The sequence below is a fragment of the Mauremys mutica genome, chromosome 4 (assembly GCF_020497125.1).
Source record: "Mauremys mutica isolate MM-2020 ecotype Southern chromosome 4, ASM2049712v1, whole genome shotgun sequence".
Taxonomy (NCBI): domain Eukaryota; kingdom Metazoa; phylum Chordata; order Testudines; family Geoemydidae; genus Mauremys; species Mauremys mutica.
The window spans coordinates 126,093,412-126,108,813 of record NC_059075.1 but is presented as its reverse complement, the minus strand read 5'-3'; the positions used below and the strand labels follow the sequence as shown (position 1 = coordinate 126,108,813).

The 15,402-nt window shown below is 57.9% G+C and overlaps 1 protein-coding gene across 4 annotated transcripts in view; it reads right to left on the bottom strand.

Moving 5' to 3' along the window:
• Positions 1-2,110: 2,110 nt before the first annotated feature.
• The window catches only part of INAVA (innate immunity activator), a 37,952-nt gene continuing 24,660 nt past the window's right edge, over positions 2,111-15,402 (bottom strand). For 2 of the 4 annotated variants that reach the window (XM_045016907.1, XM_045016908.1), the window contains exons 3-10: positions 14,799-14,923; positions 13,940-14,062; positions 12,148-12,370; positions 10,314-10,367; positions 9,806-10,061; positions 8,773-8,952; positions 6,981-7,683; positions 2,111-5,096 (exon numbers count right to left, since the gene is read on the bottom strand). In XM_045016907.1, coding sequence (XP_044872842.1) covers positions 5,004-5,096; positions 6,981-7,683; positions 8,773-8,952; positions 9,806-10,061; positions 10,314-10,367; positions 12,148-12,370; positions 13,940-14,062; positions 14,799-14,923 — 1,757 coding nt within the window. In that variant the 3' untranslated portion in view covers positions 2,111-5,003. The remainder of the gene's footprint in view (positions 5,097-6,980; positions 7,684-8,772; positions 8,953-9,805; positions 10,062-10,313; positions 10,368-12,147; positions 12,371-13,939; positions 14,063-14,798; positions 14,924-15,402) is intronic. The other 2 variants (XM_045016910.1, XM_045016909.1) reach the window with 2 other exon arrangements.

The window sequence follows — 15,402 nt, the reverse complement described above, 5'->3', positions numbered from 1 at the left end:
GGACAATCCATAGGCACCAAGCCAGTGAGACCTGCTGGATAAGCACCGGCAATGATCAGGGTGCTGCTGTCCATGGCCTGGTCTGAGTCGGAGAAGCTTGTGATTCCAGCCCAGAAGACATCAAGGCCCAAGTCCTGCCACCTGAGGGATGCATTCAGAGGCCAGGAAACGGACAGAGGGGCAGCCAGCCCTGTAATTGCAACACCCACACCCCACATGAGGCTGAATTCAACTAGCTACATTGAGGTAGAAACCACTTTGCCTTGTCTCCACTAGGGTTTTACATCCAGAGGGCTCTCGCCGTATAAAAACACCTCTGATTTTGCAGTGAAGCCATAGCCACAGCGCAGGGGTTAGGACGTGACAGTATTTGATGGTGACACTACGGATCATAGAATAATGACAGTGCTGGGTGTGTTATTCAGCTCCTGCCGAGTCAGGTAGGGAGTCCCGAGACAGGCTACAACTGTCTTGTCTCGCGAAGAGGGAGTTACTCACTCAGGCAGGGAGTTGCTGTTTGCCATGGCTGCATGTTATCAAACAGCACTGACTGGATACACACCCAGTCCTCTCTCAGGTTTCACTCTGGCTGTGACGGGCTCTCAGCCAATGAATCCCAGAGATGCTGAGAACATGGGCCTCCCACTGGCTCCAGCCACAGCACTGGGAGCTCTACACCTCTCAGAATCAGGTGTCTCCAGTGGGGCTCCTGGAAATGGAGACACCCCAATGAGGGGCCATGTTTGCAGGCATCAGTCATAGTGACCCCAGAGTCTGCATGGGCCTGAGTAAACACTGGGACGGTTGGGGGCCAATCACAAACATCTGCCACTGCCAAACCCTCCCACGATGCTCAGTGTGGCCCTTCCTCGAAGCGTGTAGACACCAGTAATGCACAACTCCCATCCTCCCCAAAGCGCCCCGAAGCCTGCCCGGCCCGCTTCTGCCTCTCTTAGCACAGTGTGGAAAATGGACCATTTCCCACTTTGGGTTTTTGTATTTGTGGCCGGGGTCCTACCTCCTGGGCTCACTTCTTGGGGGTTGGGACCCCCCGAGGTTCACAAACAGGCTCAGTATTGCCAACCACAAGGATCACAAATCCTGGGGCAGGCCTCAATGATCATGAGGGTTTTTAAAGATCCTATTGTGCTTTTTGTCTGTCTTTTGATTTAACCCGTCCCTCCCGACACGTGGGTGGCCCTCAGCGCTGCCAGCACTCCCACATTTAAGCAGGGCTCAGGGATTTGGGCCTCTGCTGCAGGAAGGCTTCTTCCCACAGCCACCTTCCCCTGCCTAGCAACTAATTCTGCCCTCCAACCTCCCAAACAATCCTGTTCCCACTTACCTCAGCCCCAGCCTGGATCTGCCCAGCTCCCACCTAGTCCTCATTACTCCAGCCTCACCTCTGCTCCTCCTGGGCCTCTTCAGCCCCCTTCCCTCCAGGCAATGGTTGAGGGGGGTGGAAATGCGCAGTCCCATCCCTGTTGATCACAGGAAGAGGAGGGAGTGGAGCCCTCTGGGCTGCCGGGCTCTGTGGTCCCTCCTCCCCCATCCCCTCCTGTGAGAACGGTTTTGGGTTGCTAAGGGGCTGGGGAAGGAGAGCTCTGATTGGCTGCTCTGCCCCACGAGGCGGGCAGTTAGGGCAGGCAGCCAGTCAGAGGGCTCAAATTTGCTGACAGGCTTGAGCTTCTGGCTCCTCATCAAAATCTCATAATTCGGCAACATTGGTTGCGCCAGGCCCCACGATATTCTGGTGCTGTCACAGCGGATCCTGAGGTGGAAAAGGTTGAGAACTCATTGCTCTGGCTGGTCCCTGGGGAACTAAGGATTAACCTCCCCCAGCTCTATTCACTGCCCAGTGATGTTGCTGTCTCCTGACAAACACCTCCCACAGCTCCATTCACTTTGGCACAGGCATCTGACTGACGGTCACAGTGGGGTCTCTCTGCTGGCTCATCCTATCAGCCCACCCCACAAAGCACTCTGCAGCGGTAACAAGCCAGTGCCAGCAGCCTTGGCTGACAGCACAACACCTTCCCCATGAAATTCATGAGACCTAGGGGGGCCCACCGTCTCAAAAATGAAGTCTCACATACCAAAGGGACCCCAAGTAACAACAGTATTTATTAAAGAAGAGAGCTTGGAATAAATCCAGACAACCTGAGCCCTCACTGTTCGATACAAACCCATGGGGTGGGGACCCAATACTGTACATTATTGCAAATAAGTTAATATAAAGAAATGGTGCCACAGATGGTGTATCTAAACTCAGTCGGCTACCGTAATTAGTGGGTTAATTTCTCGGCCTAACACAGAAAGACACCTGGGCAATTATAAATGCCACAGAGTAGTGAGCAATAGGGGGCTGCTGCAGGGACCAGGGAGACAGCAGGACAAGGGGGTTCATGGATGATCTGGAGGGTAAGGCACTTGGAGACATGGGGGGTCAGGTCCTGGCTGGCCACAGGCTCCCTGTGCAAAACACTGGGCTAGACTCACAAAGGGGATTCATACTCAGCAATGCCCGGTGAAGTTTGGTGCCCTCATGCCTGGCACAATCCCCAGCCCTGGGTTAAGTGCCCAGGCTCCCTGAACATTGGTGCGTGGGGAACCCCCTATGCGTGTCTGAGCCCTGCCCCCAAAGGGAATCACTCACGCTGATCAGCAGTCACAGCTGTGAACCTGTTCTTGCTGTGCAAGCCTAAGGCAGGTCCGTCCCATCTTGGAGAACACCTCCAGCGCCGGTGGTGCTCCCCCTGGCGTGCAGAGCCCTGCCCACTCCATGGGCAGCTAGTCTTGCCCTGCCCAGGTGAGCACCCCAGGGGTGCTCTGTGACTCTTCGCTTCCAGTCGCCCCTCTCGGAATGGCTCCCTTGTATGGCAGATAAAGGCTTGTTAGAGCGAGTGTGACTCTATAACCAGGGGCCACTCCTGTTCCACACCAGGCAGAGCGGGGCACTGAAGCTGGCTCTCCCGCAGCTGGGGGGAGGCTCTATGCACTGGGGCACCCAGAGCCCACTGCCTGAGCTGTGTTGGGCTGGACCCACTCCATTCGACGTCTCGGAGCCAGGCAGCGGCATGGGGCTTAGGCACTGAGCAGCTCAGCCACTCAGGACTTAGGTGGCCTGGCATGTGGCCACCAGCAGAGTTTTAGGCAGCTCCTGGGGTGAGGATCTAATTTTTGCACTCAGATGCCTAAACTCCACAAAGGGATCTCGTGCTTAGTCTCTTTGGCTTCAATTCCCGCCCTGTACAATGGTGCTGGTACCTGCCGGGGGCACTGCCAAGCACCCAGATACTGCAGTGGGAAGGGCCTGTAAGAACCTGGGCAGCCAATGTTCAGGGCGCCCCAGGTGGCTGAAGCAGGAGGAAGTCGCTGGAACATGTTTGTACAGGAAGCATTTGGCACATCCTGGTAAACGGCGTGTGGGAAAAGCCAGGTGCCTGGACACAGATGCCTCAAAGGAAGCAAATGCCGGTTCTGTGTTCGACTGCAGAAGAAAACTCGCCCTCTCATCCCCAGCACCACGCTAAGCGCACAAGCAAAGGCAGCAAATAGTTGGACTTGGCAACTCCAGTTCAACTTCAGAGTTATGAGCTGAGCAGACACCTCATTCGGAACCAGAAGTACGAACCAGGCAGCAGCAGACACACAAGGGAAAAAAAGGCCAAAACAGCACAATCCTGTGTTAAATGTAAACTACTAAAAAAATCAAGGGAACGTTTAAAAAAATCAAGGGAACGTTTAAAAAAACTGATAAGGTACAAAAACTGTTTCTGTGCTTGTTTCATTTAAATTAAGATGGTTAAAAGCAGCATTTTTCTTCTGCACAATAAAGTTTCAAAGCTGTATTAAGTCAAGGTTCAATTGTAAACTTTTGAAGGAACCAGAATGTTATGTTCAGAGTTACGACCATTACAGAGTTACGAACAACCTCCATTCCCGAAGTGTTTGGAAATCTGAGGTTCTACTGTATCATGATTCCTTGGCCAATGCTCTGTTCACCTCTCCCGGCTGGACTTGGGGGTCGATTGCTGTGGTGGGCATTGGAGGCAGGGTTTGAACCCACATCGTCTACCACTGACTCCTTGTAGGACTTTGCCCAGTCACTCATTCTGACCAATGCCCGGTGTGTACAGTGGGGTGGTATTCCCCAGGCTTCAAGCCACAAGGTCTTAGAAGGCGGGAGCCAGGTAAGTACAATTGTAAACTGCGCCTCCTGCTGGCACAGCTGGGCAGACGGCCTCCTTTGACTTCTCTCTTCAATACAACTGAAGAGAAGGCTCTACAGCCTAGAAAGGGGCAAGGCACGTCCCTGTGAGAGAGGTGCAGTAGTTTATGGGTCTGCACAAGACTAACAGCTAATCAAATCCTCCCATTCCCCAACTGCCCAAACACTGTGATCGTGACAGCCCTTGCTGCATTCTCCAGGAATGTGCCATTTGCACCGAGGTGGTGGGTGCTCGGCAACCCAGCAGCTTCTGTGCACTTGACTGAACCATGACACATAACACATGATCCTGCAGGTGTCTCTCTATTAGCAAAGTACCATCACCCCAGCAGCTGCTGGCATGATCACACGGCAACTGCTGCTCTTCTTATCAGCTGTATGACACCTGTGAAGCAAGGACGTCTGTCCCTTGGTGAATATCCAGCAGCCGAACCAGTCCTGCCCCAAGCCGGGCCCCCTCCTCCGCTGCAGCCCATACAAACCCACAGGCAGACAGACAGGGGAGTTCTTGGGGGAGGAGGCACCCCACAGTCCAAAGAGAAACGCCTGAGAAGGTGACAATGCCAGAACAAATCCAGTCCTTACAAATGGCAGTGTCCAAATAATATGGTCAGGACTGGTGCACCTGGAGTCCTGCCCCATTGCTAGCCCCTCCAGGGCAACCAGCTGGCTTCCTGAGTAAGTCCCCGCGCCCAGGCTCACTGCCGCCTCTTCTCACCAGCTGGGCGTGCGGCTCTCTTGGCGAGGGCTTGGCAGCAGGCCCAGGCCAGCTCTAGACCTGAGTGATGACCTCCCCGTTCTCTGGCACATAGACCTGCACAGGAGCTCCCTCGGGGGACCGCTTCAGGACGTGGATCTGACACACCTGCATGGGGGTGAAGGAAAGAGCCTGTCAGGGCAGCCATCCCAGCCAGCAATGCAAGAGCGTGACAACAGCCAACCTGTCCCAGCCGCTCACACCCCCAGGGGGTCGGCACTATTCCTCACCGCACACAGGGAGCACAGGCCCATGGGAGCCCCGGTCTCCTGGGGGTGCCCAGGCCCCTGCCCCCAGCACAGAGCACCCTGTTTTGACATGGTCTTACAGCAGCTGCAGGCCTGGCCTTTGGTGCGTGGGTGGGGAGGGGCTGGGTGTGCATGGAGTTACCCCAGAGATTCCTTGGCCCTCTTGCTAGGCTCATGGGTGACGTGACTCCTCATGCTACCCACCCTGGGGTGCTTGCAGGAGGGTGTGGTGTGCAGGGCTGTGCTCCCCCAGGAGGCGCTCCCAGGGGCGAGGACGGCTGCCGGGCTGTGTGTCACTGCAGAGATCAGCTCTCTGGTTCCTTGCAGGGGCGGTGATGGGAGGAATCCAGGCACAAGCCCCAGCCTGCCTGGCGTGGGCTGCTGCCCTCTGCTACAGGTGGGGAGCTGCCCAGGCAGGAGAACGGACGTGGCTCAGGGGAGGGCCTATTGGACAAGTTTTGCCAGTACCACAGCCCAATGGGATAAACCTGAGCTCACTACGTGGGCTCTCCAGCCCCTTCCGGCACTGAGTGTGCTCGCCAAGGGCCTGGGCTTCCCAGAATGCACTGCCACTGGCAGTGTGCCTTGCTCTGCCCGGGGAACCCCTCTGCAAGGCCTCTCTGCAGCTGCCAGCGGGAGTAACTCGGGCCAGGCTGCCAGTGGCTCTTGGGAGCTGGATGGGACCAGCAGCACATTCAACCGGCCATGGGAAAGCAGCAACTGGGCAAGATTTGAACTCGGAGGCTTTCCAGCGCATCGCCAGCTCCGGGGCCAGCCCGCACGGACCTGGAGAGTGCCGGGGAGGGGCTGGTCCCACTCGCTTCTAGGGGTCATGTGGCATGGGGAAGGGGCGGGTTCAAACATTAATAAACTCCACTCCCCACCTGACTAGGCACGCTAAGACTATTCAGATACTATTACATTAACCTCAGAGAGCGAGAGCAGGGCCGCAGCTGGTGTCAATCGGCCGTAGCTCCAGTGGCGTCAGCAGGGCCAGCTCCCCAGCTGGTGTCAATCGGCACTGTCCCACTGGCGTTGGTGATGCTGATTTACACCAGCGAGGGCCTGGCCCGCCGGCTATGGTGCTGCCATTTTACATGCCATGTGTTACCCACGCTGGGCTGAGTGTGGCTGTTCTGTGAGGATCGTTTTACTCCCTGGCCGATCCCTTTGCAGAAGCCCAGCATGAGGGAGCTGCTGATGGACGGTGCTGGGCCCCTGGCGTGGGCCTGCCTGGAGCAGCAGTGACCGAAAACTGTCACAAGCTGAGAGCTGCTGGGGGCCCAAATGCTGGATTTTTGGGGTGTCCAAACTGGCAGGAGCTGCCCTCACTGAGAGGGGATCGCTGGGGACTCCCACAGAACGGGCCCTTCCAGCAAAGCCCTCACTCCTGACCCACAACCTCTGCAATCCCAGCCCTGGGCTCCCCTCACACCCTGCTCTGCCGATGGGGTTTGTGTGAGGTGGGGAATGATCCATCCTAGGACAGTGTATGACTCAGGACACAACTGAACCTAGGCCTGTGAAGGAGAAAAGATGGTACATTCCTTTGCCAGCTCGCCCTTACTGGGCACTGAGAGGTGATGCTCAGTAAGGGGCCTCCCAGCTGCTCCTAGTGCCCCAGGCCATAGAGAGTTGAACGCGGAGAGCTGTGCAGTGGTTCCCTTCCCCAGCACTTTCCCGGGACAGCAGCACCTCCTGCCCTGGCTCTCACTCTCTGCCCCATGCCGGGTGCCACTCCTACCTGAGCCTGCTGCCCAGCGGAGCGCGAGGCGTACAGCTCCCTGCCCGGCGTGTTCCGCACGCGGAAAGCCCCCTGCCTGTCCAGCGAGTGGGGCCGCAAGTTCCGCAGCTTAGTGCGCTCGTGCCATGACTTCAGCTCCTCTGACACGGCCGACTTGGCGAGGGCCCTGCCGCTGCCCGGGGCGTAATCCTTGAGGGACGGGGTGCGCATGAGCCGGCTGGGGGCCGGGCCCAGCCAGTGGCAGCGCAGCTGCACTAGGTCCTGCTCGTAGGGGAACGGAGATGGGCTGCCAGCCCGCAGGGAGGGGTAGCCCCGGCAGAGCTCCCGCCCAGCCACATACTCCACAGCCGGGAAGTAACTGGGAGGGAGCAGCCGCTTCTGAGAGGTCTGGTAATAGTACGCTGCCTCAGGCCCTGCAGAACGTGGGCCCCTCAACACCAGCGAGGGCTGCTCCGTGGATGGCAAGGGCACCGGCCTCAGGAAGGAGATGTCAGGGCTGCTGCTGCCGGGCGACGGGGCATACGTGACGCTGGAGACATCCGAGTTGCTGTCCTCGGAATTGGAGTGGTAGATGGAGTGGGAGGGCAGGCCGGGTTTGGATGGAGGGAAGCAGTAGTTGGGGACGGTGACCGTGTAGTAGGTGGGGCGTCGTCTTGGCAGCACGCTCCCCCGGGGCTCCGCTCGGTCCCGGGACACATCCACCCTGGAGGCAGAAGGAAGCTATTTAGGGGTGTTCTAGCACCAGGGGCGAGCGAAGGAATGTCCTGGCCCAGACCCAAACTTCAGGCTGAGAGGAGCACTCTCAGAAATCCAAAGCACCGTGTACAAGCAGGGAATGTACAGACACACCAGCACTGCCCCCAGACCTCAGTGGAGAATTCACCCAAAATCCTTCCAGATGCCCTTAACCCTGCCCACCCCCTGAGCTCCGCCCACCCCCTTAGCTCTGCCTAAATTCTTAACCCTGCCCACCACCTTAATCCTCCCCACCCCTTAGCCCCACCCACCCTCCTAACCCTGCCCACCCCTTAGCTCCACCCACCACCTTAGCTGACCCCCACTTCCACCTCCATATCCCCACTAACCAACACTAAACGAGGACATTAATAACATATAAACAAATCAACCCCCTCCCCCCAGCAGAATTTTGACCTTGAGAAGGGAGCAGAGCCAGAGGCTCCATGGAGTCCACTAGAGACTTGGCTCTTGCTAGTGATTTTATGTGGCAGGCACCACAGTGATGGGTGTCAGGGTCAATGCTAAGGTAGCTAGCTAGGAGTTGGTTCTGCTAGAGTGAGGGCAGCTCAGAATGGATGCGCTAATTGGGTTTCACATCCCTGCTTTGCACTCAGGGGAAAACAAATCAGTAGCCCCAAAATCAGAAGCTCCCCAAGAGCAGTCCCTCCCTTGCTGTTCCCATCTCCTCTCATTTGTCTCCCTTCTGGGGGTCCCATCCCATACCCACATTCTGTGTTTATCCCTCACTCCTTATCATTTCCTACCAGCACTGCCTGGAGGCCTCAACCGCTATTATCTGTGCTGCACAGAGACAGCCCTGCCCCAAAGAGCTCACAGGCCAAACAGAGAATGGGTGCGAGGGGAAACTGAGGCCTGGGGCAGGGACGTAACTTGCCTCAGGTCACTTAGCAGGGCAGTGACAGAGGTAGGAACAAAAGCCAGTTCTCCCCCTACAGTGTCATAGCTGCTAGGCCATACAGCTTCTCTTCCTCTCCTGCCCCATCTGAGCCCAGTGCCACCCAGCTGGCAGAGAGAGCCCATTGCTGGGCAGTACCTCATGGACTGGGATTGCCCTCTCCTCGCCTGCATCTCTGGGGTCGGTGGCCCACTGGAGCCAGCCTGCCTCCACAAGGCCAAAGTCTGGATGGGGACAAAGTGGTAGGGGGGCGTCTCAGCTGTCCTCTGAGTGGCTGGGCTGCGGGCAGGCGCTGGCACGGGTGTCCCGGCTGGGCTGCTGAGGAGAAGCATAGTTAACAGAGACCGGTGCAGGAGAGCTGGAATCCCTCTCCCCACACTGCTATATCTGCATGGCTTCTTCCATCGGAGCAGAGTGGCCCAGGGCCCTGGGGAGACAGGGACCACGCCCAAACCTCTACATCAGCGCCCTGCCCGTACAGCGACTGCCACGCTGCAGGGACCCACAGAGCCCGGGCATGCACCCGCCATCACGCAGCGGCGTGTAGCTTCCCCAAGAGATGCTAGTGCTGTTAGACGCAGGGTCCCGGTTCGACCCCTGCTGCCGGCGACCCACCCAGGGCATCACGTTCCTTAGGGGAGGGAAGGCAGAGCGGGGCAGAAGGGAGAGGAAAAGTGGATGGGAAAGATGATCTCCCGCCCAGTGCCCCAGGGAGGATCGAGCAATGGAAGCTGGGGAGGGCGTGGCCTCCAGGGGAGGAGGAGAGACAAGGCCACATGTTAGCCTGTCCAGAGCCCCCGGCAATGGCGCAGAACCCAACCGCTTAGGCCAGGACGTGAAAAGCATCAGGCCTGGCTGACATCTGGCCAGGACACTGGGTTCACTCATCAGGCAGGGGCCCTGGATTTGCAATGGCTGCAGGTCTCTACACTCTAGCTTCCCGTCCCAGCGGTAGCGCCCCACTGCGAGGTTGGGTCTATGCTGGCTTAGAGGGAAGAGGCCACCTACAGCCCACCAACACTTTCCCCTGAGGCTCTCCTGCCTTACAAGCCAAGTTGTTTCTATGCCTCCTGTGGTCACTGCATCTCTCCAAGGCTATTCCCCCAGCCCCCTGATCAGCAGGGCTCCCCAGAGCGGAGATGGGGCGAGAGGTGCCGCCCATGCTCTGTACCTTGGCAGGCTGCAGGACTCAGCCGAGTGTTTCCTGGGCTTCTCATAGGGCCTATCGAGGCTGGTCTCCTTCCAGGGGCTGTTCTGGATGGGCGAGCGCTCCAGCTCTGGGACTTCACCCTGTGTGGGTGGCAGCCCCTCACGCCGCTGGGAAGGCGCAGAGCGGGCGGGCAGAGCCGGGGAGCTCTGTGGCGTGCCAGGCTGGATTGGCACCATGAGCTGCTGGGCAGCACGATGATTCGGAGCCTGGATTTCTTCTGAAACAGAACGAGGGGGGTGAAAGCGGTGCAGGAATCGCGGTGTCTGCCTGTCACCTTCCCTCCAGCTCTGTGCTCAGATCCCCCCACAGCCCACAGCCCAACCCCACAGCAGCCCTGCCTGGCTCACCCCACATCAAATGCTTCTGTCTCCAGGGGAACAGAGCAGATGGGCTCATACCCCTTTTCCAATGTCAGACCCGCATGCCCTGCCCACAGGAAGGGAAAATCCAAACCCTGCTTATGCCTTACCCTCCTCCAGCAGGATGGCATCTGAGAGGGAGCTGTCATCCGAGGTACTCAGCTCTAGGGAAGCAGTGGGGAAAGAGGCAGAGGTGAGGAAGGGCAAAGATGTTCACTGGGCTTGGCCGGGGCCATAACACAGATCCCACTGACTTTCCATGGTGCCCCAGTTAGCACGGATTGTTGGGATTCCAGCAGCACATAGATGCTGCACAAACCCCTAACACAGCCTACAGGAGCGGGACTTGGGTCTCCTGCTGCTTTGCCTGGGCTCCAGGGGGTGTGGTTGACTATATATAGCAACAATAAAACTGTCTGTAGTCCCAAGAGCTCCAACCTCTCAGGGGCCCTCACCTACTACTGCAATGCAGCTGCCTCTGCAGTGGAACGGGTGGGGTTTGCACCATCAAAGGAACATGGGACCTTCCCAGGTGGGATTGAGCTGGTGGAAGCACAGAGCACTCTGGTGCCTGAAGGGTTAACTGGCACCATGCAGGACACATGTTCCTACATGTTTCCCCTCCCGCTCCTCTCTGCTGAGCTGGGCTTAGCAGCTGCTCCTGCAGGTTTCAGCCCCCCTCCCCCATCCCCAGACACGGATCCCCAACACTTTAAGTTGGAGTGACTCAAAACATTTTGTTTTCATTTTAATCATTCTGAAACATTTCATTTCAGTTTCTACTTGTTTCTCTTTTTAAAATCTTTGTTTTGTCTAATGAGCTTAAATTTTGAAACCAAAAGTCTTTTGGAATCGGAAAACTGGAATTTTTTATCTTGAAAATATCACAACAAACCATTTCAACAATTTTGAAACATTTCCCTCCACGTTTTTCTGAGTCAGGAGATTCGCTGACTCCAAATCGACTCCACAAATGGCTTCACTTGGCACAAATCAGCACTTCTGGATGAACATATGCTCTGTGGAAATCCTTCCTGCCCTGCCCGCTACAGCCCGGGGTGGGGGTGGGGTGCAGCGGGAGCTCTGGGAGGGGATACACAGGACGCGCAGGAGATTGAGAAACGGAGCCCAGGAAGGAAAGTGAAGCCAGACTGGGGCGGGCAGTTCAGGGTGCTGCCCCAGGGATGACCACTCAGGCAACCTGGGCCTGATTCTTCTCCCACTCACACTGGTGTCACGCAGGAGTAACTGCATCTGGTCTGATTCCCCTCTCTCAGGCACTGCTGGAGGAAATCAAAGCCCTGTGCTTTTAGCTGGAAGAGGAAACTACCTGTGGAACAGGTGGCTGCAGGAGCCCCAGGAAAGCTGCAGAACCACCAGCTGTTCTTTGGGGAACTGAGATAAATGTAGCTTCATCTCCTGCTCAAGGGTTTAACTTAATCAACAGGGAAGCCGGGGAGAGCGGAGCTGTGGGCCCTGTCCTCTCCTTCCTCAGCAAGAGCCATTCCCGAACAACTGCAGAGCTGGGAGACTGGCCCCGACGGACCAGTGAGACCCTCCCCAAGCGAATGGAACTCTTGGGGGCTACAAGAGATCCTGCCAGAGTGAGACACTGTAGCAATAACCTACAGGACAGCCATTCTGGGTGATCAGGGCAGTGCTGGCGCTCCCTGAGTCATGGATGTGACACAGTTAACATTGCCAACCCTCGGGGCAGGACATATCCTCACACGGGCTGAGCCACATAGTGCCGGCCCCAGTCACGCCAAGGCTACAAGCAGGGCCCTTTGCTCCTTGGAGCCAGGCAAGCCTGAAGCAGCTGATCTCTGGGAGAGCAGTGGGAGCTGTGCCAGGGGCTCCCGCTGGATCATGCCCACTCTCTCTTGCACTAGGCAGGCTGTGATGGAGCAGTAGGCCGAGATCTGGCCCACACACGCAGCTCACCGCCAAGGGCTGTGGTGCTGGCCCTGGGCTCCTGTGTGGCTGTCAAGCGACATTCATTGAGGGCATTCTCCAGCTCCTTCAGCTTCTTCTCCTCCTTCAGCACCATGTTCTTCCGCCGCTTCTTGATGTGCTTGCTGATGTTCTCTTCCCGGTAGAGGCGATGTGTGGCCGCGGCAATCTGCAGCTGCAGGGCCAGGTCTCTCTCCAGCGTGCTCAGGGGGTCCTAGGTGGGAAGGGAACACAAGCCATGGAACGGAGCAGGGGAGCTGCCCTCCGCCACAGGGCACTTGGGGCTAGGAGGAACCACATCCAGCTAGGCCTTTGCTCAGGGGAAACCTCAGCCTTCGGGAGAAGAGCAGGGCCTGGCTACGTGGACCCAGCAGAGGCAGCCTGGGACCCCAGCTCCTTGTGAGGTGCTGATCACAGAGAGTTTGTGCAGACAAGCCGGCAGGACGTGTCTGAGGTACTGACCTGGCCCCACTACTACAGTAACTGAGCGCTCCCAGTCTCATGCACTGACATCCCCCCATGCACACTACGGCAGAGGGGCTCAGAGCCCAGCTTCCCAGGCACTTCAAGGAGCTATGAGGATCCAGGCAAGAGAGACTAAGGGAGTCCAGGACAGAGCAGGGATTTGAACCCAGGTCTCCTATGTTCTATGTCGATGCCCTGACCACTGGGCCAGGCTTCCTCTCAAAGGGGCCCTTCTGCCTTAACACCTTGGGATGGTCTCTGAGCTGTCTTCAGCCTTGTCTGTTCCATTGTGAACCACATCTGGGGCTGGAGGCATCGCTGGACAGATCAGAATCCACCCTGGCCCCAGGGAAGTCCAGATCCCGAGCACACCCCCGGCTAGTGCCCCCCAAGGCAGCCATACGGAGTCTGAGCTGGTTCCCCGCCCTGCGCTCTGCCCCCATGGGCCCACAGGGCTGGGAGCACTGCACATGAGGGACACTCAGCCCCAGCTAGCAGGGAGTCCCAGGAATGATTCAGGCTCTGGAGAGAGCTCCACCTGCCCCCAGTGGGGGGGGGGGGGGCTGCACACTGGGCTCCTGGCTCCCTAAGGCAGATGCTGAACAGGCTGGTTCCCAAGATTGGAGTCAGGTGAGAGGAAATGTGCTCCCACCTCTCCCTCCCCGGACAGGGAGCAGCTCCCCACCCCCCAGCACCGCCCTGGGCACTGGGTCATTATCTCAGGGCGTGGGCTGGCAGAGGAGGCAGAGGTACCAGAAGGTAGAGAGTTTGGAATGTTAACGAACTCTTGAACAAATCAAGCATCAATGGACTCTGCCCCTTTAATGCCTTTTCCCCTCCCCCTCCCTGCTGGCCTGAGCATCAAAACCTCAGCACCTCTGGGCTTCCTCACAAGAACTGGGACATCTCAGTGCCGGGCTCTCCTCCCTTGGAGATGGCCAGGGACAGACAGAGACGGCTGGGACAGGCATCCGGGTCATTTTCAGTACCGATGGAATGGGGCAGCCTGGAGACTCTGTTGATCTACTGGGCAGGTCTGGCATGGGCATCTGTCACCTCACCGCTGCCTCCCCCTGACCCAGAAGAGCCTCCTCACTCTTTGGCCTCCGCATTGAGAAAGCCAGCAAGCAGCCAGGGGCAGTTCCTGTGCTGTGGAACGACCGAGCAGAGCCCACCAGACAGGGCCTGTGGGGGTGCTGGGGACCGTGGAACTGTTCTGAGACCCTCCAAACTCATTTCACACAAGCCACCATGCAGTGGTGGCTGTGACCCATCTGTGCCCTGCCTAACACCAGGGAGAGATCCCCGGGCTCCTTACCGCTCCTTGCGAGATTATTGTCTTCTCGTCCAGTCTGAATGCGGTGCCGATCCTCCGCCGCACCTTGGGGGGCCTGTCCCCCTGCTTCAGGGGGTACTCCTGTGGCAGCATGCCCGTGAGCTCCTGGGGGAGGGCAGGGACAGACATCAGCCTCCAGGGCAGCACAGGGCATCACCAGAGGAAGAAGGGATCACACACAGCATGTCTTTTCCACCAGAGATGGGTGAGGCACCGGGGCGCACTAGGGAGCATGTCCTGCGTAGGAGTGTGCCCCACCTTAACATCCACGTGGCACGGGGGGAGTGATGCCCTGGAGGAGCAGGTCCTGGAGGAGCGGGCACTGCAGCCAACACGCATGTGGCCCTGGCACGTTGTTACCTTTCCACTAACTGACTGGCACTGCCATGTATTGCCAGTCCTCCTGGGATAGCCCAGACACCACAGCAGCTATGGGCCCAAGCTAATCCCTCAATGCCAGGGCTAGGGTTTGCCTCAGCCATCTGGCCTGGCCATGGCAGCCTGCGATCAAGGCCCAGGGGTTGCCAGCCCTCCAGGAGTGGCCTGGAGTCTCCAGGAATTAATATTAATCTTTAATTAAAGATAATGTCTTGTGATGAAACCTCCAGGAATATGTCTGACCAAAACTGGCAGCCCTAGGTAGAAGCCGAGGCTTTGGGCTAGCTGGGGAGCCCCCTCCGCCACACGCAGGGATTCCCGAGTTCCAGGAAAGACACCAGGTTCCTCTCCGAATGAGAGGTGGCCGAACAATCTCCATCCAGCCAACCCGCCGCCAGGCCCAGCCCATGAGATCCCCCCAGCGACCACGCCCATGTCCCCAGCCAGGCCCAGGGCTCCTTACCGCCTCGCGCAGACACAGCTTCCTCAGCTCCGCCAGACAGGCCTCCAGCCGCGCTGCCAGCTCCTGCTGCTGCTTGCGCACTGCCTGGGTCAGGTCCTTCAGTGGAGACACGGGGCTGTCCGGGCCTGCAGGGGATGAGACCAGGAGTCCCGATTTAGCAGCCAGCGGGGAGACGCAGGGCTGGCCCTGAGCACTGACTGGGGCCACTTGAGGCCTTGGGTTCTAAGGTACCTGGGGCTTGAGCACCATATCTTGTGCCATCTCTGCAGCCCATCCCCTTCCCCACCCCACTCCGAACTGGTTTCTCCCTCTGCTGGCTGGAGCCCCTTCATTCATACCGGCCACCTTGGCTGGGGGCACTGCCCCTTTCCAGTATGAGAGTGGCAGCCTCCGTGCCATGCGCAGGGCTGGGCACCAGGAAATCCATGGCTCTACTCCAGTCACCAACACTGACTCCCCCGTGGCCTCGGACAAGTCACTGCCCCGCTCTGTGCCTCAGTTTCCCCTTCTGAATAACAGCACAAACCAACCTGCTGCTGGAGTCGCTGTGAAGATTTAACTAAACAAGTAGATTCACTGCATGGTGTTATGCTACTCTCTACAG